A 15,507-nucleotide genomic window follows, 5' to 3' on the forward strand; every position below is an offset into this window, starting at 1 on the left:
TGGCACAGCACACACGCATGCACCACCTTGCGAAAGCTGCTGCTGGTGCGGAGCGCTTGTACCGTCACCCTGAGGTGCCAGCACACAGTCCTGCCACCTGTAAGCAGCCACTTACAGAGTTAGCACCAATTTTTATGGATTCTCCCCACACTTTGTTCCCCATAGCCAGCACTGTAACGGCATGGAAACTTCCTTTAAAAACCGTGCTTCACTCTTCTACATGTTCTGCATTAGTAACTTTAATTTATTTAATTAAATAGCTATAGTAGGAGATCTGCATTTCAAAACAGTATAATAAATCCTGCCTCTTCTGTACAGATTCATTTCTGAAGAGAGTTTCCACAGAGCGCAATAATTATTTTGCAACCAAGACACCCTATTGTTTTAAAATACCAGTTAAAGAAGAATGTGAAACATTTTTATATTGTTGCCTGTAGGGTACTGATGGAGATACTGTTATGATTACCCAACTCCATTTAATAGTTTAATTTGCTTAAAGCAGTGGCTGCTGGGTGAGTGAAGAAAGGATCCCAGAGGAGCATCCCCATCCCTGGGGGTGTTCAAGGAAAGGCTGGACCTGGTGCTCAGAGACATGGTGGTAGGGTGATGGTTGGACCAGATGATTTTGAAGGTCTTTCCCAACCTTAATGATTTTATAACCCGAGGAGAGGAAAGCCTGTCCAACACAGGATCCCGCTGGCAAAGCCAAGCTTCAGAGGGAGCACACAGGGAGCACACAGGGAGCGCTCCCCCACTACCAGGCACTCCAAGGCCCTTCTCCCACGGGCTGTTTATGGCGAGGAAAACCCCAGGACAACAACTTTATCGCCTTACTCCAAAGCAGCACCTGAAAACTTTGAATTTGGCAGGCGGTAATGCTTGTGCTGCGGGTGACACCTGGCGGCCGCCGAGCGGACAAGGCGGTGACCTTCGCGGGGCGCTGACCCCTGCTGCTTTTGGCACCGAGGTGGTTTAGTTGTTCTTTGGGTTTCGTCGTTCTCTCTTTGGCAGCCAGGCGAGTGAGAAGGGCTTCCCCTTCTCTTGGGTTAACCCCCTGAACGCTTAGCACCGGGGCAAAGCCAGAGACGTGCCCTGACCCTAAATAAAGATGTCCCGTGTGGGTACAGGCTTGTGGCACGGCGGTCCTCCCTTGGGGCAGCACCTATCCCCAGGGTGCTGCTGAACGAGCGGCCCGAGTAAACACCCCTTGGGTGCTCTCTAGCCAGAATTTTGTCAGACACCGCCCCTCGGCAGGACGCGACCCGAGGCTGGCAGGGACTACATCTCCCGGCGGGCGCCACAGAAGATGGCCGCCGGGGCCGCCCTGGCGCCGCCGGGGGGCGGTGGCGGCCGCCTTCTGCCGGCCTCCCAGCGGGAGCGGGCGGCCCCTGGGTGCCGGGGCGGCTCTCGGTGCCCGTCCCACCCGAGAGGGGCTCGGGAGGGCGGCGGCGGCGGCGCTGCTGGAGGCGGATCGGGGCGCGGGCGGGCGGCGAGGCTGTGTCGTGGCGGCAGCGGCAGCCCGCCCGCCGCCGCCATGAGCGGGGCGCCGGCCGCCGGCTGGTCCCCGCTGCTGGCCCAGGCCGCCTCGCTGCTGGAGGAGGCGGGCGACCTGCTGGTGCTGCACCGCGACTTCGCCGCCGCCCTGGAGCGCTGTGAGGCGGGCTGCAGCATCCTGGGGCCCGGCAGCGGCACCGGCAGCGGCCCCGAGAGGTGCGAGGGGGGCGGCTCCGGGGCGCGGGGGTGACTGCGGGCCGGGCGGCCCGGGGCTGCTCGTGGGGCTGGTCCGCGCTTTTAGGGGCTTTCTGCGTTTAATAAACGCAGTCTTTTGTATAAAAGGCGGTGCGTGTCTGTCATCCCTCAACTGTACGTAGAAACCTTCCCTGCTTGCTCCTAGAGGTGCAGGCTGCACATCTTGGGGTCATCAAACTCGCCTATATTGAGAGGGAGAAGAGGTAGAGGGGAGGGAAGGGAGAGGCAAGCTGCTGGTACAGCACCACACAGAGCTAGCCAAAGTAGCTCGTAAGAATGGATGCAGTGGGAAATTCGGTTATAAGAAGCGCTTACGTCTCTGTCTTCATTACCAGTCCTGCAGAGGTGAAGTGCTCCCTGTGTGTCGTGGGCATCCAGGCTCTGGCTGAGATGAACCGCTGGAGAGAAGTGCTGTCGTGGCTCCTGCGGTATTACCAGTTCCCTGGGCACCTGCCCCCAAAGATCCTGGAGCTGTGGTGAGTGTGGGTCTGTGGCTGCCGCGTGCACAGGGCCTGCGTTAGTTAAGAGCGGGCCAGACCTGAACATTGTGTGATGTTTTCACCTTGCAGGTTGCAAGGATGAAAGTGGAACGTGGGACCTGTTCTCACAAAGAAGAATAATAAAATTAAAAACCTGAGTTTGTTTCTTTTGCAGAATGTTTTTATTTTTCTTCCCCCGTCTGGGTTCATAATCAGTAGTGAACATGCTCTTGCTGCCTTTGGGAATACCTGGGCCAGTGTGATTCTGAGAGCGCACTGCTCCCCTGGGAGATGTCTCTGTACCTCAAGCGTAAGCCTTGCTGCCTGCCCTAACCATAGGTACTTCTGGGTAGTAATTGCTAGTGATCCCAACTTTCACAAGATTACTGTTTTCTATTATTTCTTTCTTGTGTTGCAGTATCCTGTTGTATAGCAAAGTGGGAGAGCCCCAGGTGATGCTGGAGGTTGGCACTACCTGGCTGAGAAACCTAAGCAATAAGACACTTCCTGAGTACAGTTCGTTGATGGAGCTTTATCTGCTGCATGTGTTGCTTCCACTTGGCCAATTTAAGGCGGCAGAAGAGCTTGTAGACAGCTGTGATGTTTTAAACAGCGAGCAGAAGCTGGCATTTCTCAAGACCATTTGTGATAGCCAATGTCAGTGGACTCAACAGGAAGAGATGCACTCAACTGATGAAGAGGAGCAAGACAAAGCAACAGAGACTGTTTTGGGTAGGCTTTCCCTCTTGTTTGTACTCTTTTTTTTTTTTTAATAAATTATCTATTTAAAGTTTTAGAGATACACATATCTTAAAGATTACCAGAATAGTTCAATCTGGACTATGATTGGTCACCAACATCTGTGTGTTCTGTGTTAGTACCTATCAACTGTCTGCCCTCTTCCTTATAATCTGTAATAGTCCATCCCAGAAAATCTGTTTGTACCCTAGAGCTGTTGGTGAGATGACTTTCACAAGCACTCAGGACTGTGCAGTGTGTACAGACAGCAAACTCTCACTGGCACATTAAGAGAAGCGAGTTCCAAGAGTAAAAACTTTTGCAGGCCCTGTGATCATTGAAACCATCTCATTTGCTGCTGTTTGAAACCAGAGTCAGAGCAGTGGCTTTGGAAAGAAGCAATGTAATCTCTTACCAACCTTTCCATTGCTTTTTCTTCCTTAAGTCTGGTTATGTAGCGGTGGTGTCCTTTTACCAGTGAGATGGCAACCAAAGCCATTTATGGAACACATCCTTAAGTGAGTGAGTGGCTTCTGTTCAAATACAATTGTGCAATGACTCTTCACATCTGGCTCTAACTGATTTGCTGTACTACCTACACAATCCTGCTCATCCCTTGCTAAAAAACGGTAGTGAGAATTAAGTACGTATTAATAATGATGTCGGACCATACCAGCCACAAGGAAGTCCTGCTGGGTGTCAATGAAGGAAGTGGAAGACAATTATTTGTTTGCTGACAATTCAAAAACACATTTAGCCTCGAGCAGTACTCAGAGATGAGAATAATTTTCCAGGTTCTAAAATGCTTAGTAATAAATTTATTATATATAAAAAAATACAAACAGAAAAAAAGCCGTACCAAGGAAAATAAATCTAACTAGCCATCCTATAAAGGCACTTTGTTGGCTCTTTGTATTTTCTACTACTTCTGCAGTAGAAGTCGAGTCAATGGAGAAGAATCCACATCTGGCATTTCAAGCTCTGCTTCTCCAGCACTGTAAATCACTTTATCTCCCAGGAGAGAAGCTGCAACTACGGTGGTATAAGATGATGGCTTAAAAAATGAATGGATAATTATATCATAAATTTGTACTCTTTCTCTGTTCCCTTTTTAAAACCACCAAAATCATAATAGTAATAATAAGAATAATATTTAAAAAAAAAAAAAAACAAAAAAACACTAAAACCACAAAAACCTCTCAGGCCAACTAAAATATGAATAGTCTTACCTTATTTATAATAATTTCCTAGTATCTGTATGATTTATTTTTTTTAACTTTACCCTAACAGCTTCTCTATTCTCATTTTCTAGGTGCTCTGTCCCAAAAGCTCTTAACCATGTTGACGTTGCTACGAAGAACACTGAGGTCCATGTCAAGCCACTTCTATTTATTTCCTTACAAAAAGATGCTCTTGGCTACTTTTCTGCTGTACCTTGTGGTAGTGAGATTAGATCCGGGTACGGTATTAAGATTTCCTTTTTTTTTTTTTTAATCCTTTAATGGCTACAGAAGACAATTGCTGATTTAAATAGATTTGGTCTGTATGAATGTTTCACCTTTGGGAGACACAAAAACTGGCTAGGAACGTACTGTTTGGGCGTGTTTCAGATGTTTCCCGTTGCAATCCACGTAGAAGGATGCAGCTGTACAGGAGTCCGTTTCCTGTTAACCGTTATTCCACCCTCAGTTCTTTCCAACAGACGAGGCACTGGCTAAGGGAGGAGGGCTGGGCTGTCCTACACTCAGCCTCTGCCACCTTGAGGTGCTACGAGGTGAATGGCTCTTGGAAGAGTGATTGCCTCCGCGGGCTGTCCTGTCAGGAAAGCGGAGACTTGCTCGTGCTTTTGAGCTCCTCATGCTGGAGCCTTGCGAGTGGTGGCTGGAGCTGTCACTGACAAACGGGCAGGTCCCATGACATGAATGTGGCTGCTGGGGTGTGGAGGGGGTGGGTGTTTTCTTTGGCTGGAGACACCCTTTCTGCTGGGTGGTGGGCACTCTGTGGCTATTCTGCCCACTGGAAAATACTGCAGAAACCTTGCTGGGGATGGGAGTCGTGCCTGGGGTGAAGTCCAAAGTACTGAACTAAGCAGAAGGAATTAAGATGTATAGGTTTCCATTAACTCTAGTTGGATTAGTTCTTTTTCAGTATGTTTAGTATTTCTTAGCCTTTCATTATAAAAGGTAAAACTGTCTTGCTTTGTGTTTTGTTCCGCAGCTTCTCCCACATCATTGCCATTCCTTTGCAAACTGGTCCAGCTCTTCCGACAGGCTTGGGCAGCTGTATTGTCTCCAATTCATAGGCCTCCAATTCGAGATTAAGTGTATTCCACCACAGAACGTGTTCTTCTCTGCTGCTGCAGAAGTGTCAGCTTGTCTTGAGGACTTCGTGAGGCTCTTCAAGTACTGTTGAGATCTGTGCCCTAATGGAGATGACCACCTGTAAACTCCTGCTTAGCAGTACCTTCCTTTCTTCAGCCAGGGAACAGTGGTATATGAATTTTGAAACCATGCCAAGTATCCCTGACATTTCTTGTCTATTAAGCTCCGGTCTGTCCAGCTCTAGGGTAAAGCCATGCCTTCCATAATCTACAACTGATGAAGGGGCTCATTTGGATGTAGCTCTTGAGTGCGAGTTGTATGGACACTTAGGAAGCAGGATGCCTGAGATGTTCTGGAAGAAGGTTCCATCCTTGCAATACCGGGCAGTTCACTTAACAACTGAAATCACATCCCTGGAAGCATGACTGTGAAAGGCAGAGGAGTACCAGTAATTAGGGAAACACTCTGTTTTGCCTGGAGACATCTAAAATGCCCAGTTCATCCAGCACGGGATGTAGGACAAGCCTGTGGAAGAAAAACACTGCAGAAAACAAAGCCTGTTGCAGTTTGAACACCGTGGTTTCTCTTGTGACTGATACCTCCTCTTACAGGCGCCCTTGATTTTAGTCATTTCTAAGCCAGAAAACCTAGGTGGTGTGCCACAGATCCTGTTGTGCTGCACCTGCTGTTCTTAAATGCAAATGACAGTGCTTTGTGCTTGCCTGATGTGCAGTAATCCTTAGGAGCACGTGGCGGTGGTAAGGAAATAGGTTTATTTTTTTAAACTGTATTCCATATTATTGTCTAGTTGAACAACAACAACTGAAGTTGTTGCATTGTTTTACTCTTTCCATACCTCTGGCTTTGTTTATGTAGATGTCAGAGAGTCTCTGTGTGTCCAGAACCCATCTTCCCACCCATACGTCTAAAGTCCTGATTTACATGGTAACTATTTAGCAATGTCCTATCATTCGCAACAAAACTTATTAAGAAGTGGAAAGAGATTTCTCTGAGATCCTCAAGCCTTCCCAAAACTGTAGCAAGAAAATTACTGTATTTGCAGGTGGTTTGTTAGCAGACTGACCCCATTTTTGACCACCTGGAGCAGAGACTGGAGACTGGCAGTAAAATGATTGATTTCTTTTCCACCCACCTATCATAGATTGACAATGAGTAATGCCAAAGGAGAGAGTGCAGATTATTTAAATAGTGCTTCTGCTGAAGCAGTGTGTGAAGTGTGCTGGAAAGAACAACTTAGAGGCACGGAGCCATTGTGGCAAACTTAGGCAGCCTTCCTAGCATCTGTGCCAAGAGGATTCGGGCTCGCCGACATGAGTCAAAATGGTAAAATGGGGAACAAAGCCACTGTTCTGGCAAGCAAATCCTATCCAACACACCAAACTTGGGAAAAGTAGCCTATATGCATGCCACTGCAGTGTATTACAACAGTAGCCCCCTTCAAGCGGATTGTCTCTAGCAATAGCTATACACCGAGGTGGCAGCTCAGCTATTTCTGTTTTATTTACAAGGAGGGCAGCCTGCCGGTGTCCACGTGCTGTGTGTGCTCTGCTAAAATAATGTTGTCTAGTTCTTCTTGAGTTATCCCAATAGAGATAAGTGAGATAAAGCGGGGTAGGTCACCCACGAATGCAGAAAACAGTAATCACCTTGCCTAGTTAGATGAACAAAACCACAAAAAAATCCCGTCCCTTCAACGCTTTTGTTTCTTTACATCAGGATAAGCAGCACATAACTCTTTAATATGGTTTATATAATTATTTCTCTATTTCTTATATACTTAATATAATTATTTCTTACATACTCTGTACATAGGGAAGAGCTGTTCTTGATACTGCTAAGTGTTTTTGTAATCCAGCTGTCAGTGTGGTTACAGCTCCTTGCAACCAACGCTTGACGGGAAAACCAGGTAGAATCAAACACAGAGGGTCTGGCTGGAGTTGAGTTCTTCCAAGAAGGGACTCGGTTGTATCTACTGACCACTTTGTAAGGCCTTGCTCTACATACTTTAAGCTAATAAAATAGTAAGCTTCCCTCCGAAGTCAGGCCAAATTGTTAACAACACTTGACTGTTTACCTAAAAAACATTTGTTTGCTTTAGATTTCAATTAATGCTTTCAGTTAAATGGCAGAGGTGCCCGTTTTGGGGGCTTGGGATCAGTGGTCTGCACAGACCATACATTACTTTTTAAAATTCTGATAAATATCTCAGCCACTCATTAACCAGAACTTTAACCTTCAACTTGATTTTAATTGTAGGTTAGCAACCTCCACTTCTCTTGAGTACTGCTGATTTTGCATTTGTATTGTATTTGGTTCCTCATGAGAGGGAAGAAGGCAGAAATGAGCAATCTGTTTTTTTGTTTTGTTTTGTTTTGGTTTTGGTTTTGCAATTAATAGTAAGCCTGCAACATTTAATTTTCACAATAAAATGACTAATTATTTACCTCATTGTAGAGTTGCTTATTTGTGCTGTGATTATGTGTATCAAAGCTTTTGTATTAAATGTGTTGACACTATAGATTTGTGAAATAATTTCTGGAGATGTTTCAGTATGTGTCTGCATTGCATGGGCATACATGAATTAAGCAGAGGACTTGTTAATTCAGTAGAAACAGGTCTGCATTTTCATAGGAGTTCAGCGAGTGATAATTACTTTCCGTGAAAGGTGCAGCATATATATTTTTAATACTTCAGTGTCTCTGTGTACCTTGGGGTGGCCAAGATCAGTACTGCTAAGAATAAAGTACCTGTTGCTTATATTTAGCTGCGTTTTTTCTGTCATTCTAACACGGAGGGAAAAGATGTAGCCGTGCATAGTTCCACAGGAATCCTATCATTTAAGGCTCATTCAGAGAGAGTGTGTGTGCCTGCCACGTGTATGTGAACCTACTGCATGTATCTCCAGAACAAAGAGCAAATGATGTTTTTGCTTTTTTGTTTTTGCATCCTCTTGCTGGATGCAAAGAACTTGTACCGGCACAGTGTAGCACCTGAAGGGCTGAAGAACAGTCGTCTGTGATCAGCTAAACAGGTGTCACAAAGAAAAGGAGGCCAGGAGATAATCTGATGTATTTTGTCCACAGATGATGAAATAGCCAACCAAGTGGAACTCCTTACAGCCTAACCTGTTCCCCAACTCACTTCCGTCAGGGGGAGTTGTGCAAGTGGACTGCAGCTGAACGGAGGACACAGTCGCCTTTGTCAGAAAGACACAAAAATGCCACCATTTGGAAGTGTTAATGAAGAAATTCTGAAATGATTACTCTTTAAAATGAGTTGCCAGTAGCAGATTCACCAGTTGTAAGCGTTTCAAGGAAGGAAAACAGTTATTTGTGAAGACACCCTTATCTGTTGAAATACTGGCTGCTAATATCAGCTGTAACTCTTTTATTTTTTTATTTTACCTTTTAAACTAATGTTTTGTACGGAGAACTAACTGGGAAAACTTTCTTAACGACAGACTATAGGGCTGGGTGCAAGCAGGCTAGTGATGTAAGTGGAGCAGGTGCCATGGGAAGGTTGCCTGGGAGCGATTGTGACCTCTCCTGCCTCCACTGTGATGCTGCAGGCCCCCACCAGCGAAGGAAGAATGCACTGTCCCCCTCACGTCAGGTTGCCTGTACAACAGTAGAAACATCAGTAACCACCGCTTCTGCATCCAATCCAGAAAAGAAACACACAGGAGAAACCATGGTAAGGAAAGGAGCAGGTTATTTTATGAGATAAGGAACAGTGAGGCTGGCCTTTGTTTCCTCCCTGCTCTGGTCAAGGGCTGAGTGAAGGTGGGAAGGCTGAGGGGATGTTTTTGCTTCAGCGTTAGAGCCGTGACTAAAAGAGGGGGACCAAAGATGGATGTTCACAACCTGTGGTCTTTCTAGGCCATCATGATTCTCTACATTTTTTTGAGTAGCCTAAACCAGGGAAAATCTGTAATTCTTGTACTGCGTCCAAGGTTTTGCAATTGAGAGGTTGGGTGAACCTTATTAAAAGCCTGTCGAGCCTGGTTTCAAAAGCAGTTATTGAGAAAGAAAAAGATTACCACAACCTCTTGTGAGGTTGGTAAGCATTAGGACAGCCTCTTCCAGCATTTGTTTCTAGTCCTGTTTTTATCCTCAAGCATGCAGAGGCATGTTTGTTTTTTGTTTGTTTGTTTTGTTTTGTTTTGTTTTCCCCTTATGGAACAATGCTACAAATAGATGCAGGTGGCACAATAATGAAATTAATTGCATAATGACAAGTTACTGTGCTAAAGTATTTTTGAATTTGCATACCTTTGGTCTCCTTATTGCTTTTTACTTGGTCCTAATTGAATTAGTGCCACAGTGGTACACCTAGATTACAAACTGATGGGTTTCTGTGACTACAGAAAACAGTTTCCCTAGATTGCATAGTCAGTTTTGAGAATCTAGTAGAAAACATTTCCAGCAAGTCAACTCTTCTTAAATTAAATTAAAATTGCCCAGGGAATGAGCTGAAACATTCAGGAGTTGAATGAATTAAGCTAGTAAGGACACTTTAATTCCAGTTACTTTAATTTCTATGAACTTATTTTGCACCTAACACTCGTTTCATAGAAGGCTGAGTGATCAGAAGATACTTCATTCCCTTTGCTTTCTCTATATGTCGATAAGGCAGCATAGCTGCACCTTGTCCCAGACAACTGGATTTAGCTGCCATTCCTCAGCTGGGACCTACTATAGTTTATTTTGTATATTTATATACAGTTTTTCTATCTGTACAGGCTTACATGTATTTACACACAGACCATGTACATATTCTACATCATGTGTAGACACAGCTGCAAATCTCTAGTTGTCCTTAGCGTCTCTTTCTGCACACGACAAAATACTTATCTACTTATTTTAAAATAAGTATTAGAATGTTTTTTGTTAATTCCAGTCTTGTGGAAACTTTTGTAATCATTGGTTTATTTGGGGTTTCAGATAGCATCCTAACAGTCTATAAACCGATTCTCATTTTTTCTTCCCACCATTCCCCTTATTTTCCCACTACAGCGCGAGTGCATCTCTGTTCACATTGGCCAAGCTGGAGTTCAAATTGGCAACGCGTGTTGGGAACTCTTCTGTCTGGAACACAGCATTCAGCCAGATGGCACCTTCAGTGACCCACCCAGCAATGACGACTCTTTTGCCACATTTTTCAGAGAGACAAGCACCAGAAAATATGTACCCCGGGCTATTATGGTGGACTTAGAACCAACGGTAGTAGGTCAGTATAGAACCAGTCCTGGAAAAGTGAAATGAATTAACTCTCCTGTGTGGCAAAGCTCAGATCACCAAATAGCAGGACTCTACCTTATCTTTAGGGATGATCTTGACCTCCAGGTAGAATATTCAAAGTTTTAAATAGGAAATATTACTAAAATATGTTATTCTCAATTGAAATGATCATAAAATCATAGAATGGTTTGGGTTGGAAGGGACCTTAAAGATCATATAATTCCAACTCCCTGCCATGGGCAGGGACACCTTCAGCTAGATGAAAACTGATTCTGTCATGGATGCCTTAACTAATAATAAACTCAAAAGTTTACTATTGTCTAAACCCGCACTGGTTATGAGTACAATTTAAACTACTTAGGGAGGTTCCCTTCTAATCTTTGTGTGTGTGTGTGTGCGATTTTATTTTTCTTTTGCTAACTGTGGAAAATGCTTTCTTCGTATTTACATGAAAGACAGGAGCATGGAGAATCAGAAAGCAGGAGTATCCTAAAAGATGTTTTACTCTTGCAAATATTTTCTAATAATTTACCTGAGGGTTCTCTTCTAAGCTTGTACATTTTCTTTGTCGTTCAGATGAAGTGCGGACTGGCACCTACCGGCAGCTTTTCCACCCAGAACAGCTGATCACTGGAAAAGAAGATGCAGCAAATAACTATGCACGTGGCCACTACTCCATTGGCAAAGACAAAATTGACATGGCATTAGATCGTATCCGCAAACTGGTATGCACTGTTACGTTAGAAGCAGGACACACTTGGTGGGTGGGAGGGGATGTAACATGTCATACTTTTTTTTTTTGATAGTGGCTCTCATTTTGTTTTTACTCCTGTCATTGGCTCAGAACAGAAAAATGTGTTTACTTGATGTCCAAGCTTAGCTTTCATGTGAGTGGAAGACTTAAATGGAAAAACTTAAATATTGCTGTACCATTGTTATTGTTAGGAAAAATATATGCATGTATATGTATTGCTCTAGTGATACACTAGCCTGAGATTTACAGGGGAAAACAGATGATGTGGATTTTCTGGTAAAACTGCTAACTCTTTTGCTGTGCATCTCATGCGGGTATTGCTGTTTCTATCTGAGGGTCTAATTTAAAATATGCTCACTTATTCTTTTACTTTTCCTGTTGTTTTTTTTTTCAGGCTGATGCCTGTTCTGGACTGCAGGGATTCTTGATCTTCCACAGCTTTGGTGGGGGCACTGGCTCTGGCTTCACCTCCTTGTTGATGGAGCGCCTCTCTGTGGATTACGGAAAGAAGTCCAAACTAGAGTTTGCCATTTACCCTGCCCCTCAGGTCTCCACCGCTGTGGTGGAACCCTACAATTCTATCCTCACCACACACACCACCCTGGAACACTCAGACTGTGCTTTCATGGTGGACAATGAGGCTATCTATGATATCTGCCACCGAAACCTAGACATTGAGCGCCCAACTTACACTAACCTCAACCGCCTCATCAGCCAGATTGTCTCCTCCATCACCGCCTCACTGCGCTTTGATGGTGCCCTCAACGTGGATCTGACAGAGTTTCAGACAAACCTGGTTCCCTACCCACGCATCCACTTCCCCTTAGTGACCTACGCCCCCATCATCTCTTCTGACAGAGCATATCACGAGCAGCTCTCGGTGGCTGAAATCACCAGCTCCTGCTTCGAGCCCAACAACCAGATGGTGAAGTGTGACCCACGACATGGGAAGTACATGGCCTGCTGCATGCTCTATCGTGGTGATGTAGTTCCCAAAGATGTCAATGTAGCAATTGCTGCCATCAAGACCAACAGGTCCCTCCAGTTTGTTGACTGGTGTCCAACGGGCTTCAAGGTGAGAAAGGCTGCCATGAGCTTCTCTTTCATGTTTTATGAGCAAATTCATTTTAGCTGAAAACTTGTATTTAAAGTTTTAGATTTTGCATGTTTTTCACTAGTGAGAAGAATGAACCTAAGAAAGATGTGTGTATAAAATGTGCCCTTTCTCCTAATGACATCCCACTGACACAGACTTATAAGCCTTTAAGTAAATGGGAGCGTATATACTATTTTTATTTTCATTACTGGGACAATGTCAACCCTGTAAGACTCTAAACTTAAAATATTGCATTCTAAAAGAAAGATTAAGATAAGGCTTATATTCTAAAGACACTGCTGAGAGTGTCCTTGATGAGATTAAAAAAAAAAAAAAAAAAAAAGAAACAACACAGCAAAACTGTATCAATAATACATTGTTGGTAAGTGAAACATTTCTACAGTATCTCCATGAACAGCCACTTTCACCAGTTTTGTCAAGCATATCAACACATTTTTGTGTTTTTCTTCATTGAGAGTCCTGTTCTGGTCAGTGGCTCTTTATTTTACTTGGGTGAGAGTAGGAACTGACTTGCACACAAAACATATCTTGAATGACATTAGACTTGTCAGGGATTTCACTAACATAATTTGTGTTTTTCCTTACTTTTTTTTTCTTCCACTCACCAGTGGCTCTACAATTTTCTTAACCCATTTATTGCCTCTTTTTATCCCTTTTCTTGTAACTTTTTTTGCAACTGTCTTTTTTCTACTGTTGTTTGCAGGTTGGGATCAACTATCAACCTCCCACGGCTACGCCAGGAGGAGACCTTGCCCAAGTCGAGCGAGCAGTCTGCATGCTGAGTAACACCACAGCCATTGCAGAGGCCTGGGCAAGGCTCGACCACAAGTTTGATCTGATGTATGCCAAGAGAGCCTTTGTGCACTGGTATGTAAGTGAAGGCATGGAAGAAGAAGAATTTGCAGAAGCCCGAGAGGACTTGTCTGCCCTGGAGAAGGACTACGAGGAAGTAGCAACTGATTCATTTGAGGATGAAAACGATGCAGGGCAACCTTAAAACTTAATCTGCCTTTTAATGTGCATAAGATTGTCTCTATGTCTCTTTATTTCATGTGGCTTCATTTTCACTTTTCTCACATGTACCAAGTCCATTGGCACCTTAGTAGACTGTAAACAGTGAGTTGTCCACTATGAGACCACAAGACAGCAAGCACAGGACACATAACCAGCTAAACCAGTCAGTTTGCCTTAGAACACAACAGCTGTCGTATTTCTTGCTAATATATTCCTGAAAGGAAGTTTACTTGTGGAAGGAAGAGTTCCTTTGACTTCTGTACTGTCATTTATTCAACATAAAGATAGTCACGCAGCTGTAATATTATTTGAGGAACTCTGTTGCTTCAAAATTTCCCACACAACTACTACAGACACTATGTGAAGAGGAGTTACCTGAACTTCTCAGTCTTTATTTCATATTAGTTCTAAACATAACGCTTGTAAAGCTGCCCTACTTTAAGATGCAGCGAGAATTCTGTCGGTGCTGAGAACACACACCTACTCTGAGTTCCCTTGCTTCTGCACAATCCACAGTGTGGGGTGGTTGGAAGGTGTGATTTTGCCAGCTGCCAAGAGTAGGGACACAACTTGGACAACTCTTTGCTTCAATGTGGATTTAGAACATGATATGCTTGTGCAGCAAATGTGTAGCCATCATAACTAGAGTGGTGTGGAGGCGCAAGTATGCCGACAGTTGTGTTGTAATTCCTAAACTAATAGTATCCGTGACTCAGTCAAAGGCCTTAAAATGACCTTAAAATGTGGCACGCTGGACAGAAGCATTACCAGCTCCATCAGACTTACTGAGATGGAATAAACCAGAACCATGACAAAGAATGTGTTATAGATACAGGGGGGATGGCTAAGAACAGCTATGGCTTCACGTTTTAGTCTTCATAGGGTATATTTTTGTATATTCCCATTGCTTGAGGATTTTAGAACAATATATTGTTAAGGCACGCAGGCAGATGGCCAGCTGTGGCCTGAGGTAAAACTGGTAACAACGAGAGAAACTGTTGGATGTTGCAGACAACGGAAGAAGAAAAGTGGCTGCCTAGCACTAACCTATGTCTGAATTTATGAGATGATGGCAGGAGAAGCTACTAGACATTACATATAGTGAAAGGGGAGTTGTAGGGACTTTGCTCAAATCAGCAGAAAGTGAAGGGGCTGTTAGCTTACTGGGGGTACTAACTAAAGCTGAAAATACCAAATAAAGGTGTAAAGTTAGAAAAACAGGGACAGTGATGAAAATCTAGAGGCTTGTGCAACTATTTAGGAGGGGAGGAAAAGTATAATAGAAGGTAAAGCAAACCCTGAATGTTTGGGTTACCTGTCAAGGAGTGCTGTGCTTGAACAATACATGAAGCAATACAATAAGCCCGTCGTGCTGACATTATGTCTGTCTTGCCATGCATGTCTGACTTGCTTAAGTGCTCACAGTTATCTGGAAGGTTTCCCATAATGCTAACAAAGAGACACCTGGAGGGGATGGACAGGCCAAAATGCTTTAATACATAACACACTTTAATGCTGGATTTATTACTGATATTTAATAAATAAATTTATTTTAAAGAAATCAGTGTTTTCACTGAAACATATGCTCATTACCTACAATTCCAGCAGGGCTACAGAACTGCATTATGTTTTGCCCAAACTGTTAAGAGGAAGTGTTGTCTCCTTTCTGGTGGCTCAGTTTGTTAGGTTTGCTGAAAGGTCTTAAAGACAAGTGGGCATATCCAGAAACATAATTGATGTAATTTGCCTTTTTAATTTGCAAAATGAATGGTTGGTCTTTATTTTAAAACCTCTAGTTCTGAAATTCCCAAACCATGGGAGATGATTTCTTATTTCTTATCGAGATTGCTGATTCCTACGTAGATACTGAGGTACTAGACTAGGATTTCAGAAACACCTGAAGCGAGATGCTGTCCGTTCTCCCAGCAGGTGGCAACAGAACGACAGGCTACAGCTCTAAAAGGGACATAGGGAAGACTTTGTATGACCCATTTATCTCACTTAGGAAGGTATCACAATGCATGGGAAATGCAAAGTACGTGCACCATGTACTGTCTACACATGCATAAAATTA

General features: G+C 43.9%; 2 protein-coding genes across 2 annotated transcripts; both read left to right on the plus strand.

The window, feature by feature from the left end:
• The first annotated feature begins 1,306 nt into the window (after nucleotides 1–1,306).
• PEX26 (peroxisomal biogenesis factor 26) lies at nucleotides 1,307–7,686 on the plus strand. The gene is made up of 5 exons (XM_032184602.1): nucleotides 1,307–1,710; nucleotides 2,085–2,225; nucleotides 2,647–2,960; nucleotides 4,279–4,425; nucleotides 5,184–7,686. The coding sequence occupies exons 1-5, from the start codon at nucleotides 1,307–1,309 to the stop codon at nucleotides 5,285–5,287; spliced, it is 1,110 nt and encodes a 369-aa protein (XP_032040493.1). The 3' UTR covers nucleotides 5,288–7,686.
• A 1,188-nt stretch (nucleotides 7,687–8,874) lies between these two features.
• On the plus strand, nucleotides 8,875–13,416 carry LOC116487630 (tubulin alpha-2 chain). The gene is made up of 5 exons (XM_032184735.1): nucleotides 8,875–9,001; nucleotides 10,324–10,537; nucleotides 11,125–11,273; nucleotides 11,697–12,377; nucleotides 13,123–13,416. The coding sequence occupies exons 1-5, from the start codon at nucleotides 8,999–9,001 to the stop codon at nucleotides 13,414–13,416; spliced, it is 1,341 nt and encodes a 446-aa protein (XP_032040626.1). The 5' UTR covers nucleotides 8,875–8,998.
• The last annotated feature ends 2,091 nt before the right edge of the window (nucleotides 13,417–15,507 follow it).

This window comes from Aythya fuligula, chromosome 1, assembly GCF_009819795.1.
Source record: "Aythya fuligula isolate bAytFul2 chromosome 1, bAytFul2.pri, whole genome shotgun sequence".
Taxonomy (NCBI): Eukaryota; Metazoa; Chordata; class Aves; order Anseriformes; family Anatidae; genus Aythya; species Aythya fuligula.

What these genes read in the sequence shown, in the direction of transcription:
- PEX26 (XM_032184602.1), top strand. Translation starts at nt 1,307, where the DNA reads ATGGCCGCCGGGGCCGCCCTGGCGCCGCCGGGGGGCGGTGGCGGCCGC. An exon ending in AGCAACAGAGACTGTTTTGG is followed by an intron (nt 2,961 to 4,278) that starts GTAGGCTTTCCC and finishes CTCATTTTCTAG; the next exon opens with GTGCTCTGTCCCAAAAGCTC. An exon ending in GGTAGTGAGATTAGATCCGG is followed by an intron (nt 4,426 to 5,183) that starts GTACGGTATTAA and finishes TTTGTTCCGCAG; the next exon opens with CTTCTCCCACATCATTGCCA.
- LOC116487630 (XM_032184735.1), top strand. An exon ending in CTTAGAACCAACGGTAGTAG is followed by an intron (nt 10,538 to 11,124) that starts GTCAGTATAGAA and finishes TTTGTCGTTCAG; the next exon opens with ATGAAGTGCGGACTGGCACC. An exon ending in TAGATCGTATCCGCAAACTG is followed by an intron (nt 11,274 to 11,696) that starts GTATGCACTGTT and finishes TTTTTTTTTCAG; the next exon opens with GCTGATGCCTGTTCTGGACT.